Genomic DNA, 24204 nt, shown 5'->3' with positions numbered 1-24204 from the left:
GTCCATAAATGACCATATCCCAGTAATAGTCAACATGTCCAGTTAACAACTCTACTCTGTCTCTCAGAGTGTATATTTCTTCCTTTCTCTCAATAACATCAATCTGTGCCTCACTTTGAGTCATCCTTAAATTTCTTTCTGTGAAGGACATGTGTTGGTACAGGAGACATATGGGAAGCTCTCCATATTTTCTGCTCAATTTTGCCATGACCCCAAAACTGCCCTAAAAATTGGTCTAATTTAAAAAAATCCTTCAGTTCAATTATAAAATTAAACAGTTCTTCATAAGAATAGATGAGTATAATAGCAAATTTCAGAAGTAAACTTTAACCTACCAAGAAGTTTAACATGAAATATTAAGAGGAATAAGAGAGTAATAAATCACAATTTAATAAATATTGTTGGGAAGTTAGTTTTCATTGTGAAAAAACGTTAAACATCAGTTCATACCTCACAATCAACACATACCCACAGTAAAATTAACCCAAGATGAGAAGTTTTTAACTTTAAATATTCCAAGGAGTTAATAAGAGTTGCATATTTAACTAATTGTACTAAAGTGAATATTTTTCAGCTAATGAAGCAAACAGACGATCTACAGATGGCAATTTAAATGCATTAACATAAAATACTGAAGCATTAATTGTAAGATCGTACTGGAGTAACCTGATCAGACGACGGTAACCGCAGAACGGACAGGCCAGATGTGAATCTAAAAGAAAAACTTTATTGGGACAGCTCTTGGGCGAGGTTCGCCTGGTCCCACAGAACCGGGCTGGAGAAGTTGCATGTGGTCCCATGGGGCGGTGTTTTCACAACCCTGGATGGAGGGGGAAGCTTGAGGACTCGGGTCCTCCTGGGATTGGCTGGGGTCATTTGTCAAGGCCTGATTGGTTGCTCCTCAGAGCATGCGCAGGCTACATTGTTTCTCTGCGCATACAAGCGCAAGCTGTTTGATGCCCTGCCACACCGTGCAGCTGCCCTGAACCGGCCTAATATTAATAAATGCTAAAAGATATTTGCAATACAGCAGACACTCAAGAAATGCATGTTGATAAATGAACACATTAGGCCTCTTCTCAGCCAGAACTGTAAATTGTCCACAGTTTGGAAAGGGAACAGGAGATGGTAAGTTATTGTATCCATGTGATAAATCCAAAGTCTTCCATCACATGATTCTTGAAAGGGTGAATTCAGCATGCTGAAAGGTTTAGAAATATCAATATTTAATTCATTGGAATATGAGTTACATAAAAATCAAACAAATGAAACATAGGTCAATATTAGAATATTTAGTAATATAAAATTTACCATATCAATAGGTCTAAGGGAAAAAACAATTTGAGTATTCCCATAGATGCTGAAAAGCCTTGGAGCAAATTTAACACCTTTTCCTAACAAGATTTCTTGAAAAAAAAAAATGGATGGCTATTTCCTTAACATATTAAAATATGTATGTTTCAATTCTCAAGTCATGTTACTTAAGGAAACTCTGGAAGCATTCTCATTAGGTGTGGTACCATAGGTGAGTATGGTACGGATCTACAATACAATTCAACATTATTCTGAAGATATTAACTGATACAATTATATTTGATTTTAAAAAAATAAGAGCACGGAATAGAAAAAGATGAGATAAAACTTTTCATTGGTCTCAGTGCTTGCTTGCCTAGCATGTACTGACAAACAAGAAAAGCCCCATAAGCAAATTCAAAAGACAAATGAAAAATCAGGAGGAAATAGTCATAACACGTCACTGATAAAAGATTAATAACCCTAATTTATAAAGAACTTCTAAAATTCGATGGGGGTGGGGAGAAGCCTTTGCGCTATCAAAGAAGATCATTCCGCGCTCTAAGCCTGCGGGATAGGCAGTCACAGGCCAGGGCGGTCAGCGCCCTAGCAGCGGCTCTTCAGGGCCCAGGGCTGTGTTGGCTCCTGTGGCCCCAGCACCCCTCATCGTCCTGCGGGAGGAAGAGCATCACGAAGCGGGGCAGACTTCGCACTCCCGCCGCCCGATGTCTTCGGGCTCTGGAAGTACCTCTGCAACTTGGTGCTCAAGTTCTTCGGAGGTCGGGGCCCCAAGACACCTCCACCAGCGGCGGGAAGGAGCAGGACGCAGCCACTCCGGCTCCGATGGTTCCCCGGGACTGCCGGGCCGCCCCACCCACGAGACCCGGGGCCTGCCTGGAGCTCCTTTCGCTTTGTTTTCTGTGAAATGTAACCGCGAAGGGTCTGGCTCTACCTGCCGGACGAAACTAAACATTTGAGAGACAGCGTGATGGAAGAAAAAGGTTTATTGACGAGAAGACAGAATTGGAAGATGGGGACGCTTGTCCTAAAAAAGCCATCTTGCTTAGGGATCGCAGGCTTTGTTAGAGGAATTCTGTTGGGGAGGCATATCATGGACCCCCGACAAGGTAGAGACAATTTTCCTGTCTGAAAGGCAGCCGAAAGGGGCTGCCGTTATCAGTACGTCGAGGGAGGTTCTGGGTTCTGTAAATCTAAAGAAAAGTTACTGTTAGAAAGTCTAATGACTCATGTCTTTATAGTTCCCTTTTCGCAGGAATCGTTAATCCAGTAGTTAATCTTTAGGTTAACAAACAAACAACTACAAAAAGCAACCAAAAAACTTTTCATCAGTGCAGGGGAAGATAGCAGCAGGGGCAGGTAAAGAGTCTGGGAAGAATAATGGAAGATAACAGAAAAGAAAGGACAGGATAGTTTAACAGGAGGGTGGATTGGGTGGGTTCTTTGTCTCACAAATTCAAAAAATGAACAGGGACACAAGGGCGAGAGCAAAGTAATAGGATTTATCAGAGTAATAGAAAGAAAGCAGAGCTCCTGAATAAAGAGGGGTCCCAAGAGAGGGATACCAAGAGATGTCCGTTGTCTAGGGATTTTATGGGCTTGATCTGTCCCTATGGATATAGGATTTGGAAAGGAAGCTGACCAACTCTATTTTGCCTTCTTTAGCAAATCCGAAGAAAAGTGATTTCTAAGCCTTAATCAGCATGAGTGGGGGTGAAGTCTGTTGGTGCAAAAGGAAGTACTTTTGAGAGTTAGTCTTGTCTACGGCCTATTAAGGAACATCCCTTGTGGCTCGGAATAGTTGGGGTCAGAAATTTTATTTCCCTGTTCTCTCTTCCTTATTTTCTTCTCCAGACCCTGTTCCTGGCTGCCTGTGGGTGGTCTATTTTTTGTCTCAATAGTAAAATGTAACTTTTCACAGACAGGTTTTAGCAAACCATTAGGTAGCTTCAGTCAGAGGTGTCATCTACAGCAAAGTGGTAGACTAATGATATATTGCTCAGCTGTGTGACCTCCGAAATTAATGAGGATTAATGATGTGTGACTGAGTGGTGCCTGTGTACTGGGGATTGATCCCAGTTCCTGATCTGTGCTAGGCAAATACTGAGCTACATCCCTAACTCTTTTAATTTTTAAACAGAGCTTCTAAGTTACCCAAATTGGCCTCCAACTTGCAGTGTCTTGCCTCAGCCTCCCAGGTAACAGGAATCACAGAATTGGACCATCTCACCAGGCTAAAATTCCTGATTTTTAAAATCTACTAAAGCAAGTGGAAGGTCTGGGGATGTTGCTTGGTGGTAGAGTGCTTGCCTAGCATGTTAGAGGTCCTGGGTTCAATTCCCAGCATGCAGGTGCGCGTGTGCGTGCGCACACATTCACAAGCAAGTGGATGGGTCAAAATCACTCATAGCATCAGTCAAATTCATTAGCTGTGTAACCTCAATCAGTCAAATCCATACAATGGGCATAGCCATAACTTTCATAGTATTATCTTGGGGATTAACCTCCTCCCCCTCCTTGAATAACTACTTCATGGTATTAGCATGAGGAATAAAATTTCCACCCTGCACCCCCATGGTACTGGAAATCAAACCCAGGACCTCTCAGCAACTAGTGTCCAGATGATTGTGATACAAGATGAAGTTTGAGAAGTACTGCCTGGGGCATCAGAATGCCTCTGAAGGCATATCCTCAGAGGAGAGAGATCAGAGCTGTTTTCTCAGAAGGTAGTTTGAGGTGGGAGGATAAAGGGGAATGGGGACAGAAAGAGTTCTGACAGGGTATTTCAATAGTTCTGGTAAAAGAACTATGAGGACACCAAGTGGACAGTGAGATTTGAAGCATAAAAGGAAAGGCAGGACCAGTGACAATGGATGGGACACATGCAGAAGAGGGAAAAGCCAAAAGTGCCACTGAGACTACATTTACATATGTTATAAATGGGCCTTATAGCTTCTCTTGTTTTCTCAAGAAATAAATCTGAGTTTCCCCTGTAAAATGAGGCATTTAAACAGGATGATTTCTGGGGTCCTTTTCAGTTCATATGTCCAGTGAACAGAGCTGCTGTCTGCTGAGCAACCTGCTGAGTCTTTGAAAGGGGCTTTGTGGTGGAGTAGCCAGGGTGATAACGCAGAGCCTTGCTTTGCATCCTGCTTTGCCTCCTTTTGTTCATTCTTACATGCACTGCCTTGGGCTTACACCTATCATATGAACAGCATCTTAATCTTTGCCTCAGTCTGTGTGTTTTAGAGGCATCAGGACCCAGTCAATAAAAAGGCCATACTGCTGAACTCCCGTATGGAAATCAAAGCAAAAACTATTCAGATAAGTATAGGAAAGTTCCATGATGGTCTCACTTTTTCCCAAATGACTGTTTTCTCCTGATACTATTCTTAGGGAAACATTCAATACCTCAGTATTATTTTTGAATTCTTCTTTTCCTTTGGAGAAAAGGGTGCACTCAATCTGCTGATGCTCAGTGAGCAAGGAGGGACAATAGTTTGATAGGGTATTACCTATGCTTTCTCTAGCAGAAAAGAAGGGATGAAATCTGTAGGCAACTTTTATCTTCTTTATAGAAACCTGTGTGCTAGGAAGAAAAAGTATTGAGAAATATGATTTTCATGGTCCAGAGTGGCAGCAGTGAAGTCAATAGTGAAGTTCTGCTGTGATAATATTTAGCAAACAGCTGCACACAAAATCAACCCAAGATGTCCACACATGTGTTATACAATTTTGTACTGTTTGTGTTGAAGGAAATACCCAGAATCTCAACCTAAGGAAAGAGAATGAGGGAAAGAATGCAGACAATGTGCTTCGAATATGGATTTGACTTTATTTAAAGTGGATGAAAACACCTTCCAAAGAACAGAAGCAGTAATCCAAATGCTTAAAAACCACTCATACCATGCAAATTGTGTCTGCATACACAATGCAATCCAGAACTTAATAAAAACCAAACTTCTGCTTCTTTGGAACAGATTTAACCAATAGATCATAAGATAGAAAACAATCAATCATAACAACAAAGAATTTAATGAATCATGAAAAACTAAATATATAATCTGACAGAGAAAAAAAAAGAGAGAGAGAGAGAGAAGTCCTTTGGTGTAATTTTCCTTAACTCTCTGGACAAGGAGAGGTTTCTGGGTTTTAAAGATCTTTGAATAGGACTTCCTTGGAGGAAATTTGGTTTTTGAGCACTGTGCAGGACTCTATTTCTGAGAGAAGCCTAGATTTAAGGGAACTCCTTGGCTTACTCCATGGAGAAGTACCCCAGTAGGAAGCAGTACAGTGCTGGAATATAGAAATCTTGGAGCTACTGTACCTGGTTCAAAAGCTAGCACTTATTAACTGTGATCTCCAGTAATTCACTTATCCTTTCTATCGGTTTTCTTGGCTATTTCTCCTACCACCCTTTTTTTTTTTTCCATTTTTCTTCTTCTTATTTTTTCCTTTTTGGTCCTGGGGATTGAACCCAGGGCCTTGTACATGCTAGGCAGCACTCTACCACTGAGCTACACCCCTAGCCTAGTTTTCTTGACTATAAAAGGGGAATACTAGCCGGGTGTGATAGTACATGCCTGTAATCCCAGCAGCTTGGGATGCTGAGGCAGAAAGATCGCGAATTCAAAGGCAGTCTCTGCAATTTAGTGAGGTGCTAAGCAAATCAGTGAGACCCTGTCTCTAAATAAAACATAAAAAAAGGGCTGGGATGTGGCTCAGTGGTTAAGCACTCCTGGGTTAAATCCCCACTACCAAAAATAAAAGAGAAGGGAATACTAGCTGTACTAATTACACAGATATAAAGCTCTTTTAAGGGTTGTGACAAGGGAAGTACTCAATAGCTATTTGTTATTATTACCTGACTGAAAAAAAACTCATGGGTGTTCATGTGTATCTTTAGGAAAAGAACAAGGTATCTTGCTCACCAGTTTGGGAGAGAGTGTGCAATAGATAACTGGATAATTTGCTATGGTAGTTTTTTTTATGACTTGGAGAAACATTTAAAAGTAAAATCTTAAATGTCACATATTCCTTGTTGTAGGCTTTTTTTCTATTGAGAGAGAAAGGATTAGAAAGATTTAAAGAGTGGGGCTGGGTACATAGCTCAGTTGGTAGGTGCTTGCTTTGCAGGCACAAGGCCCTGGGTTCAATCCCCAGCACCACAAAAAAAAAAAAAAAAAAAAAAAAAAAAAGAAAGAAAGAAAGACTTAAAGAGTGAAAACATAAATTGGTGAGATTTAGTGAAGAGGCAAAAAAACTATTTCATTGGAGCTATAATTACTAAAAGTGGTAAACAATGGAAACTAAAGTAAGGTTACTTATTTGTAAAACTGGAAGCAGGATAACTCAAAGTACAACATATTCAGTGGGAGGGGTCTGTTCAAAAACATGTAGCAATTCTGTGGCAGGGCAAATGCACCCCATAGGACAGGTTCCGAGGATCAGGGAGGAGTGAGGGTCCAATTAGGGACTTGGTCAGGAGTTCAGCCACAAAGAATACTGGAGTAAGAAACTCAGTTTTCCAAATGAGTGGTGAGGACTCCAGAAATGGCTTCCCAACTCCTGCTTCTGTCAAAAATTTTAAAAGTATATATCTCTCTGCAGAGCTACTCTAACTTGAGTTAGAAGACAAAAATGTATTAAGCATCAACGGTATTCCACGCTGTGTCATTAAAAAAGAAGTCTTATTTTCACATATTACCAAAGGTTGCCCAGCCTCAGTTTTCTTACTGTGTGGAAGGGGGAAGGGACATGTGGCTCTCTAATTTTTCCATAAGTAAAGCCTTGTTTTCCCCCTTCTATTTACACAAGGCTCTTGCTTTTACCAGTCAAGTTTAAAGGGAAAGAAAAGAAAAAATTAAAGTACCTTCTCAGAGATGGCAATGAAAAGAGGATCAAAGGGTTGGGGGAGAACCTCAGAGGCCCTGGATTCTATCCCCACCACCATATGAAGAAAAGGGTCAACCGGTAGTTGTAGGGAAGATTATTTCAGGTCCACCCCCCACCCTCAGCCATGACACAAGAATGAGATATACTTTTGCAGCAAAATTACTCAGCTCTTGGGGGCTTCTGCTTTCCACCAAAACTTGACACTCTAAAACAATAGACTAGTAGGTTTCTACTCTTATACAAATCACTTCTTGAGATGCAAAATTTTAAAAGGTGTTTCTACTGAAGGATTAGCATTAATGCAGCCTTCTAAATAACATCCTTTGAAAGCTTGGGTTAAGACATCCTTCCAGCAGTTTTCTTACTTAATTCCTTTAGCTTTCAGCTCCTCTTTGACACGTGCCAAGTAATGATTATCAGGGTAGCCATAACTGCAGAAAGAAAAATCCTTTTAAGCATCATCACAAATAGTTCTGTAGATCTTTTGCATTTGAGGATTTCATATTCAGCATTGTGAACAATTATGGGTAATCCTGAAGATGGGTGATGTATAACCATTCTGAAGTGTACAGATGTAACTCATTTAGCTAATGAGTGAGCCTAGCTGTCTGACCAGTATCTATTTTCCAACTAGGCTTTTAAAATTCTCAGTTTATTATAAGTAGTGATTCTCATAAAGTTATAACCATATACTATATTTCATGGGGAGTCGTTAATTATATGCATAGGATTTTCAATTTGGGTGATTCTTTTTGAATATCAAGGGTCTGAAGTATTCTGAGTTTTATAAACAACAATCAGATTTCCTGTAACACAGCTTTCACTACCATTAGTCCCCTCAAAACTAAGACTTTTTCTAGCATGTGATTACTAAGAGAGTTTAGCTCTTCTGGGGACTGATGAGAAAAAAGGGCAGAAAGAAAGATGATCTTAAAAGAAAGCACAGTAACACTTCTAGAATCTACCTTTCAAATTGACATGATGCTCAAGTTTAATCAACTTAGATACCACTCACTTGTATTCTGAAATCCTCTTCTCTTTGGTGCAAAATTTAATAACTAATACTTTGTAGTTGACAGGGTAGGTGGTTATGGGGACCAAACTTACTCTCTTTGAATTTATCATCTCAGATTAGCATTTCTCATAATATTAGGGTACCAGTGCTATAAAGTCTCCTTATAGCCACATCCTCAAGTTGCCATATTTTATAACCTCTATACTTTGTCTAGGGCCATTACATTTCAAAAGGTTCTCACTTTTCTGGTCCTCCAGATTGGGATGTTTTGTGATGTATATCATTCCATGTAATGACATCTGATTTTCCTGATGTTCGAGAGTACCCCACTGTGAAAATCAGCTTTTGTTCAAAGGCTTTATGAAGTAGTTCCAAAACCTCCTTTCCTTCCTTATTATTAGGCAAGTATGCAGTTCGATGTATTCCATGATAAGACTTTCCTGGGTTTGGATGCTCTTCCTGTATAAAGACAAGAAAATGTCATGCAAAAACAGTCCCCTGTCTGAATTTTACTATATGCATAGATTTGTTCATTTGTAGATAGAGCAAATAGAAACAAGAAAAGCATTAAAGTGTTACTCATATTCCCAATAATTCATATTTTTTCTCTTTCTTCAACTTCACATTGTGAACACTACCTATCTTCCTGACTCCTATTATCCTAAAACATATTCTCCATTCATCCTTTGTTGACCTTAAGAAATAGACGTGTAAGGGTGGGTGTGGTGGTACACACCTCCCAGCAGCTCAGGAGGCTGAGGCAGAAGGATCACTAGTTCAAAGCCAGTTTCAGAAACTTAGCAAGATCCTGTCTCTAAATAAAAAAATAAGAAGGGCTGGAGATGTGGCTTAGTGGTTAAGCACCCCTAAGTTCAATCCCCAGTACCAAAAAAAAAAAAAAAGAGAGAGAGAATTAGATATGATATAGGGTTAGTAGTATAGTCCAGTGGTAAAGTACCTGCTTAGTATGCATGAAGTCCTGGGTTTGATCCCCACCATCACCAAAAAAACAAAAAAACAAAAAAACACAAAACACAAAACAAAATGAAAGCACATGAAAATGTGGAAAGAGAAAAGAAAAAATAGAAGTAAAAAGACATGAAAGATCTACATTATAAGCAGATAAGGTAACTTTCATCACCGTTTCCGTCCCTTGTACATGAGCATGAAATAATTCCCTGAGAAATCCATTGTCAAATAGGCAACAGAATAATCTCTTTTGCCCCAGCTATTCCAACATAGTGAAAAGATACCCAGGAACCCCAGAAACACTTACCGTTTGTATGCCTCCCAACATTTCATATGTAATGACAATGGTGTCACAGGATGGATAACCCGGAAGTGAGGTTTTTAAAATTCTGGACGTCATGGTTCCATTTGGTTGATTCCCTTTCTGCAAACCATAGGAAGTCAGACACACAGGACAGTTGGGTTTATACGTCATGGCTCTGATGATACAAGGCCTGCAGAATTCATGCTTGCACTTAGGTAGCACGTGTTTGTTACTAATGGTGTCCATGCAGATGACACAGATGTCCTTTTCCTTCTTGTCTGCTTCTGAGGACACATAACTTGCAGAGTCCTTGAATGGAGGTGAAGCTGCTTTTGAATCTTTAGTATCAGTGTCCGTGGGTGTTTCATGATCTTTGTTCAATTTCTCTCCAGCTGAAGGTGACAACCCACCTCTTTTTAACACATATTGTTTTGCTTCTGCAAGGTGATTTGGAAAACCAGTCAAAGTCAATGACTCTCTATTCAGCACAAAGTGTATATCTGGATACCTCTTTGTAAAGTCATCAGCGAACTTGGTCCCAAGTAAGTGCTGTTTCTCCTTTCCCAAAGGTTTCAGTAAAAGGACTTCTTTTGTCAGCTGACTGGTGGCATGTTGAAAGGCATCTATGAAGTTTGCATAAGCATGCACAGACAGATCTATGTCCTTATCCTTTGGCTCAAATAGAATGCAGGTTTTCTGACCTTTCTCTAGAACTTTACTATGAGTGTTGTACTTCTGCTCTATCTCAGATATCTCTTGGAGTAACTGAGCTTTTAGAAGCTTATAGTAAGCAGTGTCAACCTCAATTTTGTTCTTCATGAAACTGGGAGCAATTATTTCCACAGGTTTCAAGACAAAAAATTCATTGATTTTTTGTTTGGCAGCAGAAATGTCATCTTGGGTCCCAAGGAGAGTTAGCATTCCTCCTTGCTCCTTTATCAGCAGCTTTGGAAACCTGTAACTCAACTCCTGTTTGATGTCATTTGCCCACTTATGGTCTGCTAAAGGGACACATTCTTGCTTCAGAGATTCAGTGGTCTTCTGAAACTCACTAACAAAAAACTCTCGAGCTGCTTCTATGTTATCTGACTGGCTAGAGGTGAAGTCTAAATAGACCATATTGGGAGAACTGCCTTGAATTTTAGTGTTTACACCAAATCTTTTCTCTATTGAGTTTATTTTACCAGGACAGGTATATCTGAAGTATTCCAAGAAAGGCAAGGGAATTTCAAAATGGCCGCCTTTTTCTTCTGACCTGGGTTTTGATTCAGAAGAAGAACTGCTGTCCCAGTCCTGCTGGTCAAGAGGCTCCCTCTCTGTAGCAGAAGGGGAAGATTCCTGATTCCTCTCATTCTCCAGGAGTTGCTCACTTAAGAAGTAATATATTTTTTCAATATCTCTGAAGTCACCACACACCTTCTCAACTCCATTGTTACCCTCCAACTTTCTGACACTGGGGCAGAGAGCGGTTACATGTGCCCTCTGCTCTTTGGAGAACAGGTCACAGTTCAGATCAGCTGTCACAGTAAGAAAGATCTGAAAATTTCAAAGGAACAGGAACAAATAAGATATCTCAGACACCCAAGCCCACAGTAGAACCTAGAATTCTTCAGAATGCCGAGACTACAGAAACATCCACTGTCTTTCCTTAGCAGCGGGTAACCTGTTCAGAGCTTTTTAGAGGATGCAGAATGCTACAGCCCAGAGGGTCTCAGTCCTGTCTGCACATTAGAATCACCTGGGAAGTTCAAAAAGAGAAAGAGAGAAAGGGGGTGAAGGAGAAAGGGCAAGTGGGCTAGGGCTCAGATTCATGTAAGTGGTCTACAGTGGAGCCTGGGCTTGAACATTTTTTATAAAGCTCTGTGTAAAAAAGAGCTATGTTCTAGAGCTGCCACTGTCTGACCTGGGGAATGGCAGTAGGGGAAAGGCATTTCTGTTCTCTGGACAAGTTGCTGTAGTAGTCACAAAATAGTAGTCTATGAGCCTGGAAAGGAGTCATAAATTGGAGGATAATAGTTTTCTTATTACTATTCTTTTTTCTTATTTACCCTTCCTCTTTAAAAAAAAAAAAAAAAAAAACTCAGTTGGACATGGTAGCACATGTCTGTAACCTTAGCAACTTTATCTCAAGTTCAAGGCCAGCCTAAGCAACTTAGTGGGACCCTGTCTCAAAATAAAAAACAAATAGGGCTGAGGATATAGCTTAGTTGTAAAGTGCTCCTGGGTTCAATCCCAGTACCAAACAACAACAATAATAAATAAAAAACCAACAAAATTAAACAACTGACATCCCACAGAGTTGCTAGACCCTTCTAAACCTTTACCTTTAGAAGTTCAATTATAAGATAGATACTCTATTTTATAATAAAAAGGACAACTGTGGATGAAATGTAATATAAAAGCAGTATTTCTAATATTTTGTTCCCCCTTGAGGTCTTTGCCCATGCCCTTTTCTCTGCATGCAACGATCTTCCTCTAGATCTTCAAAATGCTTCCCGAATCTAACCTCTTCTTATACTTCTATGGGGACCACCCAGAGTCCAGGCCATTATCATCTTCCACCTGGCCCACTGCAGCTTCTCCTAACTGGGCTCTGACCTTCCTACACATATGTTTTCACACAGCAGCCAAAGTGATCTCTTAGAAATGTAAACCAGAAAGCCCCACATCTGCCCTCTCTCAGTTCCCAGCACTCCTTCCCTTGCTCCCTGCCTTCCCCTAGTCTATCTTCTTTGTAGCTTGTAGAGCTCAGGACGTAAGCTTTTGTGGGGCTTGTGCACATGTGCATCCCAGGCCTAGAATGTTCTTCCCCCAGAAACCCACTTGCCTAGCTCCCTTACTTCATTCGTCTGTTCAGATGACACTATTTGAGAGGTTCTTCTTGACATCCTTTGTAAAATAGGGTTTCTTTCATTTATCCTGCTTTATTCTTCCCAAAACCGATAGGCATTTTATTACATTTCTATTTGGTTACATTTGGTTCCTCTCACTTAAAGGTAAGTGTTGTGAGGGCTGAGTCTGCTGTGTACCTGACTGTGTCCCAAGCCCTTGTTACAGTGCCTGGCACATAGTAGGCAGTTGATATCTATTTGTGGGATGAATTCTTGCATGGCTGACTCCTCATCATGTCTTATGACAATGTCTCCTCCACAGAAGAGTTGGCTCTGACTTCTGGTCAGAAGTAGAACCATTTTCACCTTCCCCTTTTTGGCCTTGGCCCTGTTCCTCTCTGAGGCAAAACTCCATTATATATTCTTAGCAGATCTTAGCCTCTGAAATGGTTTTATTAGGTTGGCTTACTTGCTTATCCTCTTTCTGTGAACCTCTCCACCCCAGTGCCAGCTGCCCGAGAGCCGGGACCTTGTCTGTTGTGTTCTCTGTGTCCTAGTGCCTAAACCAGTGCCTGACTCATTATTAGTCCCCAGCACCGTCTGCTGGGACATAAAAGGCAGTAGGTGTGGTAACCACAGGGGCACTCACAGGAACACAGCCATCTGCTTTTTCCAACACTCACCTTTTGTACATAGGAGTCGACAGTGTCAGGAACACTTCCTTTATTTGGGTGCTTCTCCTTAGAATGTGCTTCAGCTTGTGACTGTGTCAATGAAGAACTTCTGGGTCTTGTGTCCTCTATTGGCTTTTTAGTGGTTTCCAGAAAAATGGGCACAGGTTTGTCTTTAACCAAGATGTGGTGCTCTCCTTTTTTCAACACTCTCTCCTTAGCTTCAGAGGAGACATTAAACACATTCACAGAGAAACAGGAGAAGTTTCAAACAGCTGGCCGTCAGTATTCCCTGAGAATTGATTCTGGGAACCCCCAAGGATACCAAAATCCATGGATGCTCAAGTCCCTTAAATGTGTGATATTTCCATAAACCTACTCATATCCTCCCACATACTTTAAATCATCTCAGATTACTTACAATACCCAATACAATGTAAAATCTTTGTAAATAGTTGTCATATTGTATTGTTTAGGGAATAATGACAGGAAAAATGTACATGTCCAGTACAGATGCTACTTTCTTCCTGTCATTATGACATTTTCCATCTCTGCTTGGTTGAATCCATGGAGGCAGAACCCACAGCTTTCTGTGTCCTGCCCAAGACCCTCACTGTAAGACTGTTCCCTGCATGCTGGAATAGCAATTTGGTGATGGGGAAGTAGGGGCAACTATTTAGAACTCTAAAGTAGGCAGCTTACATTTCACAATAAAAACGAAAACTTAATGAAAATGGAACATCATCAGCCCATTTAAAGTCATGAAATTGTCTCCAGTTTCATTTCAATTATATGGAATAATACTCATTAAGTAATTTTTTTAAAAAAAGTAGGAATCCAGTGTTCCTCCTCATAATGTTAGAAATACATACGTGTTTGCTGACATTCATAGAAAATGACTGAAAGGAGATGCATCAAAATGTTCCTTCCCATTGTTTATCTCCACGTAGTTTCTTCTTCCTTTTTTGCTCTTTTCTTTAGTGAGCATCTATTACTTTTGAGACCTCAAAAATAGGTCAATTGAATCATAATTTAAAACATAAAAGTGCAATGCTTAAACAAGGACAAAAGCTGCCAAGGACCTGGGGAGGGAAGGGACAGTACTTATATTTCTTTGGCAATTGAAAAATATGTCAGTTCAGAAAAGCACATAGAAAGTACCATCCTTCAAGTGGTCAGTCGAGATCAGGGACTGGGCACCTCTGGGGCCCTAACCTCCACCGTGGGGTCGAAGGAGTTGTTGGCAGCAGTAACCCCAGGTTCCTGCCCGCCCCAAAGGGCAGCTCCATACTTTCTCCTGCGCGCTCCCCTAGGTCAAACTGAACTGGATCGGCCTGGAAACCCGCGGCGCTGCGCCCCCGAGGACGGGAACAAAGACGGCCTTGGCACCTTTGCTGCCCGCTGCTCACCTGCCCTTTCTTTGAACACCACCTGGAAAGTGCCCGGGGCACTCTGGTAGACGGCCTGGACCGTGCACTCCCCGCCGTCCGAGAGCGGGCTCTGGAAGTAGCCTTCCAGTCTCAAGCGCGGCCTGGGGATGGACTCGGACACCCGCACGAACAGCGGGGACAGCGGGCAGGGGCTGGAGGCCATGGCGCCTTGCGTGCAGCTCGCGCGGGGCTCCGGGACGCTTCTGCGCCGGACGGGGCAAAGGCGCCTCAGGCCCCTCCGACTGGGGCCGCAAAGTTTCAGTTTCGCTTCCTTGGAGGTCCCTCCCTGTTCCCGGCAGAGCCGCCTCCCCTCCTCTCCGCAGTCCGCCCCGCAGCCAGCGTCGGGTAAGTGGGTCCCGCTTTTGGGGGTCCGCGCTCGTGCGGGTTCGCTCTCCGCGGGATCCGGCGAGGGCGGGCGAGGATCGGGGTCCCCGGGCCAGGCCTACCCATGTTAGCATAGAGGCTAGGCAGGGAAAATGATTCTCTTGTGCTTCTCTTCTTTGAAACCATTGTTGTTACTGCTTTTTGCCACGAAGATGTAATTCGCATTCCGAATTCACGTTATACTTAACCTAATTTTTAAAAGAAAAAAAAAATTTAGTTTACCTGCCTTGGGACCTATGACGTGTTCCCTGCCTGCAGCTGTACCCAGTAGATAGGAACTTTTCTGCCCTCTTCCCTTGCGTTGGCCAACAGCACTGGTTGCTGCCCTGTGCCCTAGGGGTAAGAGGTTTCTGAGCTCAAGGGTTGGCAAAGGGAGGCAGACCTATGAACAAAGAAGCAAATCTCTTGAGGACCTCCAAGTGAAAGTTTCAAGCAGAATTTGACACTGTAAGAGTGTTGGGTGGTGGGGGCGCTTAGGAGGGGAGAGAATAGGAGTGCATCTGGGACCAGGAGTGCTGTGGTCTGAAACACAAGAGGGCCCTGAGACCTGGAAGGAGATGAGGTGGACAGGGACATGCATAAGGAAGGGCCTGCTCAGACCTGTGCTGTTCAATAGCAATATAATGGGAGTCACATATGTTAATTGTAAAATTCTTCGTCATATTATTAAGACTATAAAGAAACAGGTGAAATTAATTTTATTGCTATGCTATTCAGTATATTCAAACTAATTATTTCAGCATGTAATGGGATAATTTATGATCATTTTGGTCATACTAAGTCTTTGCCATCCAGTTTTTTTCTTTTCTTTACTTCACGTTTCAATTCAAACTAACCACATGTCCAGTGCTCAATAACTAAATGTACCTAGTGGTCTCCCTTGAACAGCCCATGGTGAATGGTCTTGATGATAGAGAGAAATGGAAGTGTTGGAAACAAGGGAAGCCAGAGACTGATGGGCCAGATTTGGCAGTTTAGAAAGATAGAGCTGACAACAATGCAAAGGACACGTTTCCAAGCAGGGATGAATGGAGGCAGACAGGTCAGAGAGGTTTTTGCATGTGGCTAGACCAACTAGAAATGGGTTGGTCTTCATGGACAGCAGTTTGGCACTACTATCAGAATTACAATTGCATAGACTTTGTGTTTTTTCAGTTCTACATCTAGGGATTTGTCCCACTGATATATTAGCCCTTATGTGTTAAGTGACCTATGTACAAAGTTGTTCTTTATAGCCTTGTTTATAGTAGCTTAAGACTGGGAACTCCTTAAATACCCACGAATGGGGGACCAGAGTTAAATAACTTACAGTGTTTCTATATGATGGAATACAGTGAGTAGTGAAAAAAATGAGGTCCATCTCAATATGCTCTTTGAACAGATCTCTGGCATGTATTAAGTGGAGAACATAAAATGTAGAAGAGTGTATAACATGCTACCTTTTGTGTAGAGATGTATCTAGAAGGATAAAGGAGAGGTTGATTGCCTTGGTATTTCTTGAGGGAGACAGGAGAGGGCTTTCTACACTTTTTGAACCATGTAAATGTAATATATATTCAAACGATCAAAAGTAAAGTTAGATACTGCATTTACGTCTTCGGAAAGAGTATGCTGCCATAACTCAGGCAATAGTTCTAAGACCCTAAAGTGCAGCAGTGTCAGGGAACAAGGAGGGTAGGGGCATGTATGAGAGGAACTTAGGTGATCAGGACCCAGAGATAGGTTAGGTATGGAACAAAAGAGGAGATTTAAGAATAATTCTTAGATTTCTGATTTGAGTGGGCAAATGGTGTATCATTTGCTGAGCTATGGAATCTAGGAGATAAAGCATGGATTTTTGTGGGGGAGTAGGGAGGAGAAGATAGGGGTCAGTTTTTGCAGAGGCTGTATTTGAGGGGAATGTGGACATTCAGGCAGAGTTGCAAAGTGAGTTCCGGGAGAGTAGTAGCCTAGAAATACAGACATGGGAGTTGTGTTTGCAGTTGGTGAGTTGAAGCCCTGTAGCAGATGAGATTACCCCTGGAGAATATGTAGGATAAAATGAGAAGTGTCACTTAGACTCTTGATGCCAGGCACGGTGCATACCTGTAATCCCAGTGGCTAGAGGATCACAAGTTCAAAGCCAGTCTTAGCAACTTAGCAAGGCTCTAAACAACTCAGCGAGACCCTATCTCTAAAGAAAATACAAAAAAGGACTGGGGATGTGGCTTAGTGGTTAAATGCCCCTGGATTCAATCTCCAATACCAAAAAAAAAAAATTCGTGGGGCAAATGATTAAGGGGTAAGGGGTGGATCTGGAAGTGAATCCAGGGGAAACCTCCTGTAAAGGTATGTGGAGAAAAAAGCCAAAGAACCAAGAGGGCATCGGAAAATCAATAAAGCAGAATTTCAGGAATCAAAGCAAGCAAAGACTAGGATAGAAGATAGTGCCTTGGGTTAACCACATGGGGGGCACTGACGATTTCAGATGAGTAATGGGGATGAGGTGGGGAGACAGATTATGGTGAGCTGAATGGGTAGGACAATCGACCACTCTTTGCAGAAGTTTGACTGCCTTGAAAGGGACAGAAACACCATAAGAAAGGACAGAAGGAAAAAAGTAACAACAATAGCAAAACACTGTGTGTATCTCATCAATGAAATGAAAAGCTTTTCAAAATTAGAAATCATGTTCAGTCCTCCTGTGGAATATTCTTAGCAAATTCCCTTAGCTTCAGTGATGGAAAGTTGAGAAGGGATTTGTTGTTATGTAAATGGAAGAAATTGTTTTAGGCAACATTCTCCTTGTTTCTAATTTCTCTGGGGTTAAATGGATGCCACCCCCATAGCCAAATCCCTGTCTAGACCTTTAAGGGCTGGTCTGAAGGTAGAAACAGGTGCAACAACATCTAAAGCAAAACCCAGCAGCCCACAGCAGGCGCAGTCCTCCTTCTTTTGTGAATACAGCAGTGCCCTCTAGAGGCACACATGTGTCTTGTTCTTGCATTTTAGGATTGTTGTGGACTTACTCCTTTTCTTCCAAGTGTAAGTGCTCTTGATATTGTGGATGACTACATAAACATTTTCTATTGCAAAGACATAGAAAACACTCCAGGGACCTAAAGATAGCAGCAAGCGTGGGCCACTGTATCTTTTCAGCATCATCTAAAAATTCACAACCTTTCATAACTGCGTACTTCATGGCAAACTTTATAATATAACATTCCCCAGAGTTTTAAAAAAAATTATTATCCCGAAATCCCCTATTGAATTAGGTCAAGGATATTTATCATAAACTCAGTAATGCACACTCCACGCAGACATAAACATTTTCTTCAAACACTCTCCAGGGATCTTCATTTGCTCATAAGCCTGCTTGTTCCTGGCTGTTCTCCGAATGCTGTGCTCAGTCTCACCCTTTGCTATCATCGTCCTCTTCTACATACGTGAAAACCTACTCCATCCTTCAAGACCTGGCTCCAGTCTCACCTTCTCCTTAAGTTTTTTCCTGTTCAAGCCCCCATAGCTTTTTCCCTTCTCTGAACTACCATCATGGTTTCAACTGGAACCTGTCCTGAAAAGGACAGATGGTAAACAGTAACAACAACAGAAAACCAATATGTGCATCTCACCAATGGAATGAAAAACTTCTCAAGATCAGAAATCATGCTCAGTCCTCCTATGGACTATTTGTACCGAATTCCCTTAGCTTCTGGTCAATGCTTACTGACTGTGTCACTGTGTTGTTTCTGTTTATTCCTAGAAGTAGGCCGCCATAATCTGGGAACTGCAGTCTATGTTTTGAAACACAAGAGGGATTAAAGACCCACCAGAGATTTGGACAATGGCCTTTTCCATGGTAAAAAAGTATAAGTATCTATGCATTATGAACCTTGATCAGAACATGAAGAGTTCTCCCTATAATAAATAGCAAGAAGTCTGGGATCTTCAGTAATACCTAGCATCTCATTTGGTTTTAATAGCCCAATAAAAGTGTTCTTCTTCAACCATGTGGGAATTGGGAGTTGAAAATATGCTAATTGTTATGGTTTGGATATGAGGTGTCCCCCAGAAGTTCACGTGTGAGACAATGCAAGAAGGTTCGGAGGAGAAATGATTGTGATGTAACTGTATTAACCTAATCAGTGAATTAATCCCTGATGGGATTAACTGAGTGGTAACTGAAGTTATAGGGCGTGACTGGAGAAGATTGGAATTGAGGCCTGGCTTTGGGGTATGTATTTTGTATGTGGAGAGTGGAGACTCTCTTTCTCTCCTTCCTGATGTTGGGAGCTGCTTCCCTCTGCCATGTTCTTCCATCATGGTGTTCTGCCTCACCTACCTGAGCTTCGAGGAATGGAGCTAACCTTCTATGGACTAAGACCTCTGCAACTGTGAACCCTCAAATAAACTTTTCCTCCTCTCTAATTGTGCTGGTCAGATCCTTTTAGTCACAGCAGCAAAAAAGCTGACTAAAACACTAATTATCAACAATGTCAACTTGAGGATGGATGATTTTTTTTTTTAAATGTCACTTGTTTATCATTTGGATTCTGTTCATTCATTCAGCAGTTCTTTTTTTTTCAGGACGGAGGAAGGAATAAAAGCAAGGAATAGAGAAAGTAACCTCATTTGCTAAGTCTGAAAATTCGACATCAGGGCTGTGTCATGGAATAGGCAATTGAAAGTGGGTCATTATTGGTGGGTGGAAGATACAGCTGATGAGGCTCATGTCCTCGTGTTTTCTGCTCTATATAGGGAAACTCCAAAGACATTGAAATTGGAGACTGTCTGAGGGTTTTGGATCTTTTTAGAGGTCTATGACCCTTAGGCCTTTTCAAATGTTAATCTACAACCCTTCATGTCATTTTGAGTTCAAGGTGCACCAACCCCTGTGGAAGTAGGATAGGGTCAATGTTTGATGGAACATATAGTATTTTCAGTGTTTTAGGCACAAAGATGGAAAATAACCACAGCAACAAATACATGTGTCCCTCTCTCCCAAACCCAGTGCTTTGAGCAGAGTTCCTGTTGCTTTTCATTTAGGAGACTATATTTGTGATCTGTAGCCTGTAGTCATTCAGCTTTAATTTTTTTTAAAAAGTCATTCTCATCTTTCACAGGATGTTGGAGCAGCAATTTCCAAGGAAAAATCAGGTAGGATCACCTCACTCCTACTCTTATTTCAGAAAGGCTTTGCTCAGCTCTTTCCTCAGTGGAGAAAAGGAAATATGGAAGGAGACTGTCTCTCCTACAAGTGTTCAGGTGTGTGACTGAAGGCCAGTGTGATGACCCTAGCTCATGCTTCAGAAGGAGGATTGCTTCAGAAGCAGTGTGGCACCAGCAACTTATTCCCTTAGGGCCTCTATTGATCCTTTCCTTTGTCCACAATGTCTCTTCTGAGCACAGCCCTGCAGCTGACATTGGACAGAAGGGATGACCAACTGATTGTCCCCTTGCCCAAATGGTACCTGCCTAACTCTAAGGGTGGCCCATTTGAGATTTGAGATTTCTAACTAAAGCTCAGGCCAGTTAGGCCAAACTACTCACTTACTGCTGCTTTTGGGTACCTAAGGCCACCAGAGGTCTTTCTTGGTGGCTCCAATTAGAAATGCCAGTTGAAGTTGTGTATATATTGCCACATTTTATATATGTAGGATGCACATTTTTTCACATTTAACATCTCTGAAACAAAGCTACTACAGTTTCATTAGCATCATTTTCCCTTTCTCAGAGGCATATAATAACAATGTCTTGTGCTCCATGAAATACTGTCACAGGTTGGGTTCTCCAGGAACTCAAGTTGGAGATGGAGTTAGCACAAAATGTTCACCATGGAAGAAGCAGAAGAAGCTGGGGTGGGTGGGTGGAGCCCTCAGGTTATAATGAAAACCTGACAGCTTCTGGTAGCCTAAGAGCTGCTGTTATAGGTGACCCTTGCATAAATGACCTTGCTCAGGCTTTGATGGAGAACACTCTGAGAATAGTCTGACCTTGACTAGAGAACTGAGATGAACCCATGAGGGGGTTAAAAGCTAGAGGCTCTGAGCTAACCAAATTTTCCACTTCACAATCAAAATGAAGGAGGATTTAAACAGCACATTTGCTTTTCAGCCACAGGAAATACTTTTTAGTCAATCAGTTTTAATTTTAACTGTGCCATGCAACTAAAGTACTTTGAAGAAATGTTTACTGTAGTAGATATTGTCAGGCTCCATGCATTTGTTGGTACAGTGCTCCCTCCCCCCTCCTAGCCAAGGAACAGTTCTGACCAATGACCCTTAGAAGCTGGAGAAATATCCCAGCTCCTATAATTACCCCCTCTAGGGGTACAACTCTGGGGCACATAATCTATACTGCCTACCAGTGAAGTTTCATTTACTAAATAAGACACTCTATTCACTTTTCTCCTTCATCTTAGTTTCCCACCCTGCCCTCCTTAAACAGAAACCCTGGTGTTTGCTAGGATCACCTCTCAAATAAATTATTTACATTTAAATTCTCATCTCAGATTCTGCTTTCAAAAGTACTCAAACTAAGACACTGGCCAAAGCATAAAAAGTTAGAAATGTAACTCCCTGTATTTCTGACTCATAATTATGTCTTTTCTGATATTTTTACTTGCATTTAAAATATTTATGAGCCCCTGTACATACCATCTTCTTATCACTGTACATAGTAGTTACCACATAGGGGTGTTTAGTATATGTAGGTGCAAGACTGAGCACCTTAGGAGTGTGTCCTACCATTGAAAACTCTTGGATATCCTTGGTGTAATTAAATGTCTGAGTGAGAAGGAGAATCAGTAAGGGAGCTAGAGAAAGTTCATCTCTTTTGCAAATAAGAAACTCAGTCTCCTGGTGTGAAGTGGAATTAACATCCTTTTCGAAAGAAACTTTGCTCATTTCTTTATTATATTATCTTCTCTCCTTTTCCAGAGACTGACTCTCTTGGAAAAAACTATAGTTGGCAAATTCCGATTAATCTCAATGACTTCAAAATTTTAAAAAATAATGAGAGTCGACTGTTTGAAGTCCTCCAGAATAAGTTTGGCTGTATCTCCACCCTGATGTCTCCAGCTCCAAAAGATAACAGCGAGCCTCTTGCCCAACAAGTCTTCAGAAAGAGCCTGGCCCCAGGACTAGAGTTATCTGTCTGGAAGGGTGACCTCAGCAGATGTGCTGTTGATGTTGTGGTGAATGCAGCCAACGGAGACCTTATACATGGGGGAGGCCTGGCCTTTGCCCTGGTGAAAGCTGGTGGCCCTGAAATCCAAGAGGAGAGCAAAAGATTCATTGCCAGTCATGGCACACTACCAACTGGTGAGATAGCTGTCACTGGAGCAGGAAAACTTCCCTGCAAAATGATTATCCATGCTGTTGGACCTCGGTGGGAAGAAAGGGAGAAAGAGAGATGTATCAGTGAACTGCACAGAGCTATTACAAATGTTCTGGAGTTTGTTTGTAAAGATAAGTACATTAAGACAGTAGCAATTCCAGCCCTGAGCTCTGGAATTTTCCAGTTTCCTCTGAATTTGTGTACACAAACCATTTTAAGAGCTATCAAGTTTTATTTCCAAGGGAAGCAGGTGGTTGGTAAATTGAAAGAAATTTACCTGGTGAGCAATGAGGACCCTACTGTTGCTTCCTTTAAATCTGCTTCAGAATCCATCCTAGGAAGTAATGAGCTGGACTCTTGGAAGCGTCAAGAAACCCCACCTTACAATATGACTCTTCAAATTGCCCAGGGCCTGACTCTCCAGATTGTCCTGGGCCACATTGAACTACAGATGGTAAATCTTTGTTTCTATTTTCTTGCACTGCCAGGAGGAAATCCTTGACTTGTTCACTACCTATTGAGTGGTTTTAGAATATGTAATGTGCATTGCTGTTTAGAAAGCATCTTGTTGGGGGTTAAGAATGTGGTCTTCACAGCCAGGCCACCTGGATTTAAATACCTGCCTATCATTTACTAAATGGGTGACCTGAAATAAATTAGCTTATCTTTTAGTTTTCTCATCTGAAAAATGAGGATAACTGTAGTACTTATATCACAGAGCTGGAATCAATACCCACACAATGCTTATACTAGTGCTTGGCACATGATTAGTGTAGTAATTTTAATTATTATTGCTATTGCTGATATTGTTAGGCACTGTGAGGAATGAGAACAACTTGTGATCCCAAGGAACTTAAAATCTATTATATTCTTTTTATCTAAAAAGTTCTTTATTTGGAAAAATCTCATTGTTGAGACAAACCACCTCAACATTTCTGAAGCAACCTATCAGTAGTAATGTAAAATAATAGCAGACCAAGACAGTTTGTTTCTAGAGATGTGAGTTTTGAATCTGTTCTTAAGTTGTGATGGTTGTGAATTGGCAGGAGGGAAAACTTTGGAGACCTTCTTGAGACTTGATGAAAGACATACAGGAAATAATGAACTTGGCCAGAGTGAGTAGACACAAGTGGAGCTCAAAGTCAAATTCTGTATATATAGCTCTGTGAAGAGACTGTGGAAAATACAAGGTGTAACTTAGCATTTAGCTGGTGTTTATTGGGCACAAAGGCCAGGGCCTTGGGTGGGGGTTGAGGAAGTCAGGGTTACAGGAAATTCAAGTGTTTCTGGCCTAATGCAGCTCCACTGCTAGGTAGAAAGCACCTGAGGATCATGGCTTGCTCATTTCTGCAGTCCCAGGGCCTTATCTGGGCATGCATCTAGGTGTTCAGCAAATTAATGATGGATAAGTGGAAGGGGCAGCAAGGAGCAGGGACTGTAACAGAGGGAGAGAAGAAATGTAAGATTGTATTCTTTTTTGTTTGTTTGTTTTTTGGGCGGAGAACTGAACTCAGGGGCTCTTAACCTCTGAGCTACATCCCCAGCTCTTCTTTTGTATTTTATTTAGACAAGGTCTCACTGAGTTGCTTAGGGCCTTGCTAAGTTGCTAAGGCTGCCTTTGAACTTCATGATCCTCCTGCCTCAGCCTCTCAAGCTGCTGGGATTACAGGTGCACGCCACTGTGCCTGGCTAAGTCTGTATTCTTTAATTCAGTGATGTCTCCTGTGATCACAATCAAATTGACTTAACCCCCCAATAAAACAAATGCCACTTATTGTTTACAAGAAAATTATAATGAAGACCGAAGGGGCTATATGATTTGCAAAGTTATTAATACACCAATTCAAAATTAAAAGGAAAGCATCTCAGTTGAATAACTTATCCCTTTAACTGAAATTTTAGTGCATTTATTTATTGCCAATAGCATTAGGAACCTTAAAATTTAAGGGAAACCAGTGACTCCAAATGGCAAATTCTGATTGCACTCTCAAAGTGAAACACTTATTAACATTCATGAGAAATACCTAAGTTACCCCCAAAGGGAACCAAAGATGATTAGAGGCTTTGGTGGAGGAGA

At 41.5% G+C, this 24204-nt stretch overlaps 2 protein-coding genes across 3 annotated transcripts in view; one reads left to right on the top strand and one right to left on the bottom strand.

Moving 5' to 3' along the window:
- Positions 1–2261: 2261 nt before the first annotated feature.
- DTX3L (deltex E3 ubiquitin ligase 3L) lies at positions 2262–14698 on the bottom strand. Of its 2 annotated transcripts, none has more exons than XM_079155300.1 (6): positions 13869–14307; positions 13009–13217; positions 9498–11030; positions 8463–8680; positions 7572–7637; positions 2262–2504 (listed from the first exon to the last, which is right to left on the bottom strand). In XM_079155300.1, the coding sequence occupies exons 1-6, from the start codon at positions 13927–13929 to the stop codon at positions 2357–2359; spliced, it is 2235 nt and encodes a 744-aa protein (XP_079011426.1). In that variant the 5' UTR covers positions 13930–14307; the 3' UTR covers positions 2262–2356. The 2 variants fall into 2 exon arrangements, with proteins under 2 accessions (XP_079011426.1, XP_079011425.1); XM_079155299.1 differs by lacking the exon at positions 13869–14307 and adding an exon at positions 14406–14698 and having other exon boundaries at positions 2264–2504.
- Positions 14699–14754: 56 nt separating this feature from the next.
- The window catches only part of PARP9 (poly(ADP-ribose) polymerase family member 9), a 36828-nt gene continuing 27378 nt past the window's right edge, over positions 14755–24204 (top strand). Inside the window, exons 1-4 of the mRNA XM_079155296.1 lie at positions 14755–14771; positions 18553–18648; positions 19913–19946; positions 21728–22581. Of these exons, the coding sequence (XP_079011422.1) occupies positions 18634–18648; positions 19913–19946; positions 21728–22581 (903 nt within the window). The 5' untranslated portion in view covers positions 14755–14771; positions 18553–18633. The remainder of the gene's footprint in view (positions 14772–18552; positions 18649–19912; positions 19947–21727; positions 22582–24204) is intronic.

This window comes from Sciurus vulgaris (assembly GCF_902686455.1).
Source record: "Sciurus vulgaris genome assembly, chromosome: 10".
Lineage (NCBI taxonomy): Eukaryota > Metazoa > Chordata > Mammalia > Rodentia > Sciuridae > Sciurus > Sciurus vulgaris.
Note: the sequence above shows the minus strand (reverse complement) of the source record. Positions and strands in the feature narration are given on the sequence as shown.

Bases quoted from the DNA above. Each gene is read 5' to 3' on its own strand.
- DTX3L (XM_079155299.1), bottom strand. From the start codon at position 14,589: ATGGCCTCCAGCCCCTGCCCGCTGTCCCCGCTGTTCGTGCGGGTGTCC. The intron at 13,218-14,405 runs GTGAGCAGCGGG...TCTCCTCTGAAG, and splicing joins GGTGTTCAAAGAAAGGGCAG to CTAAGGAGAGAGTGTTGAAA. The intron at 11,031-13,008 runs GTGAGTGTTGGA...TGAAATTTTCAG, and splicing joins TCGACTCCTATGTACAAAAG to ATCTTTCTTACTGTGACAGC.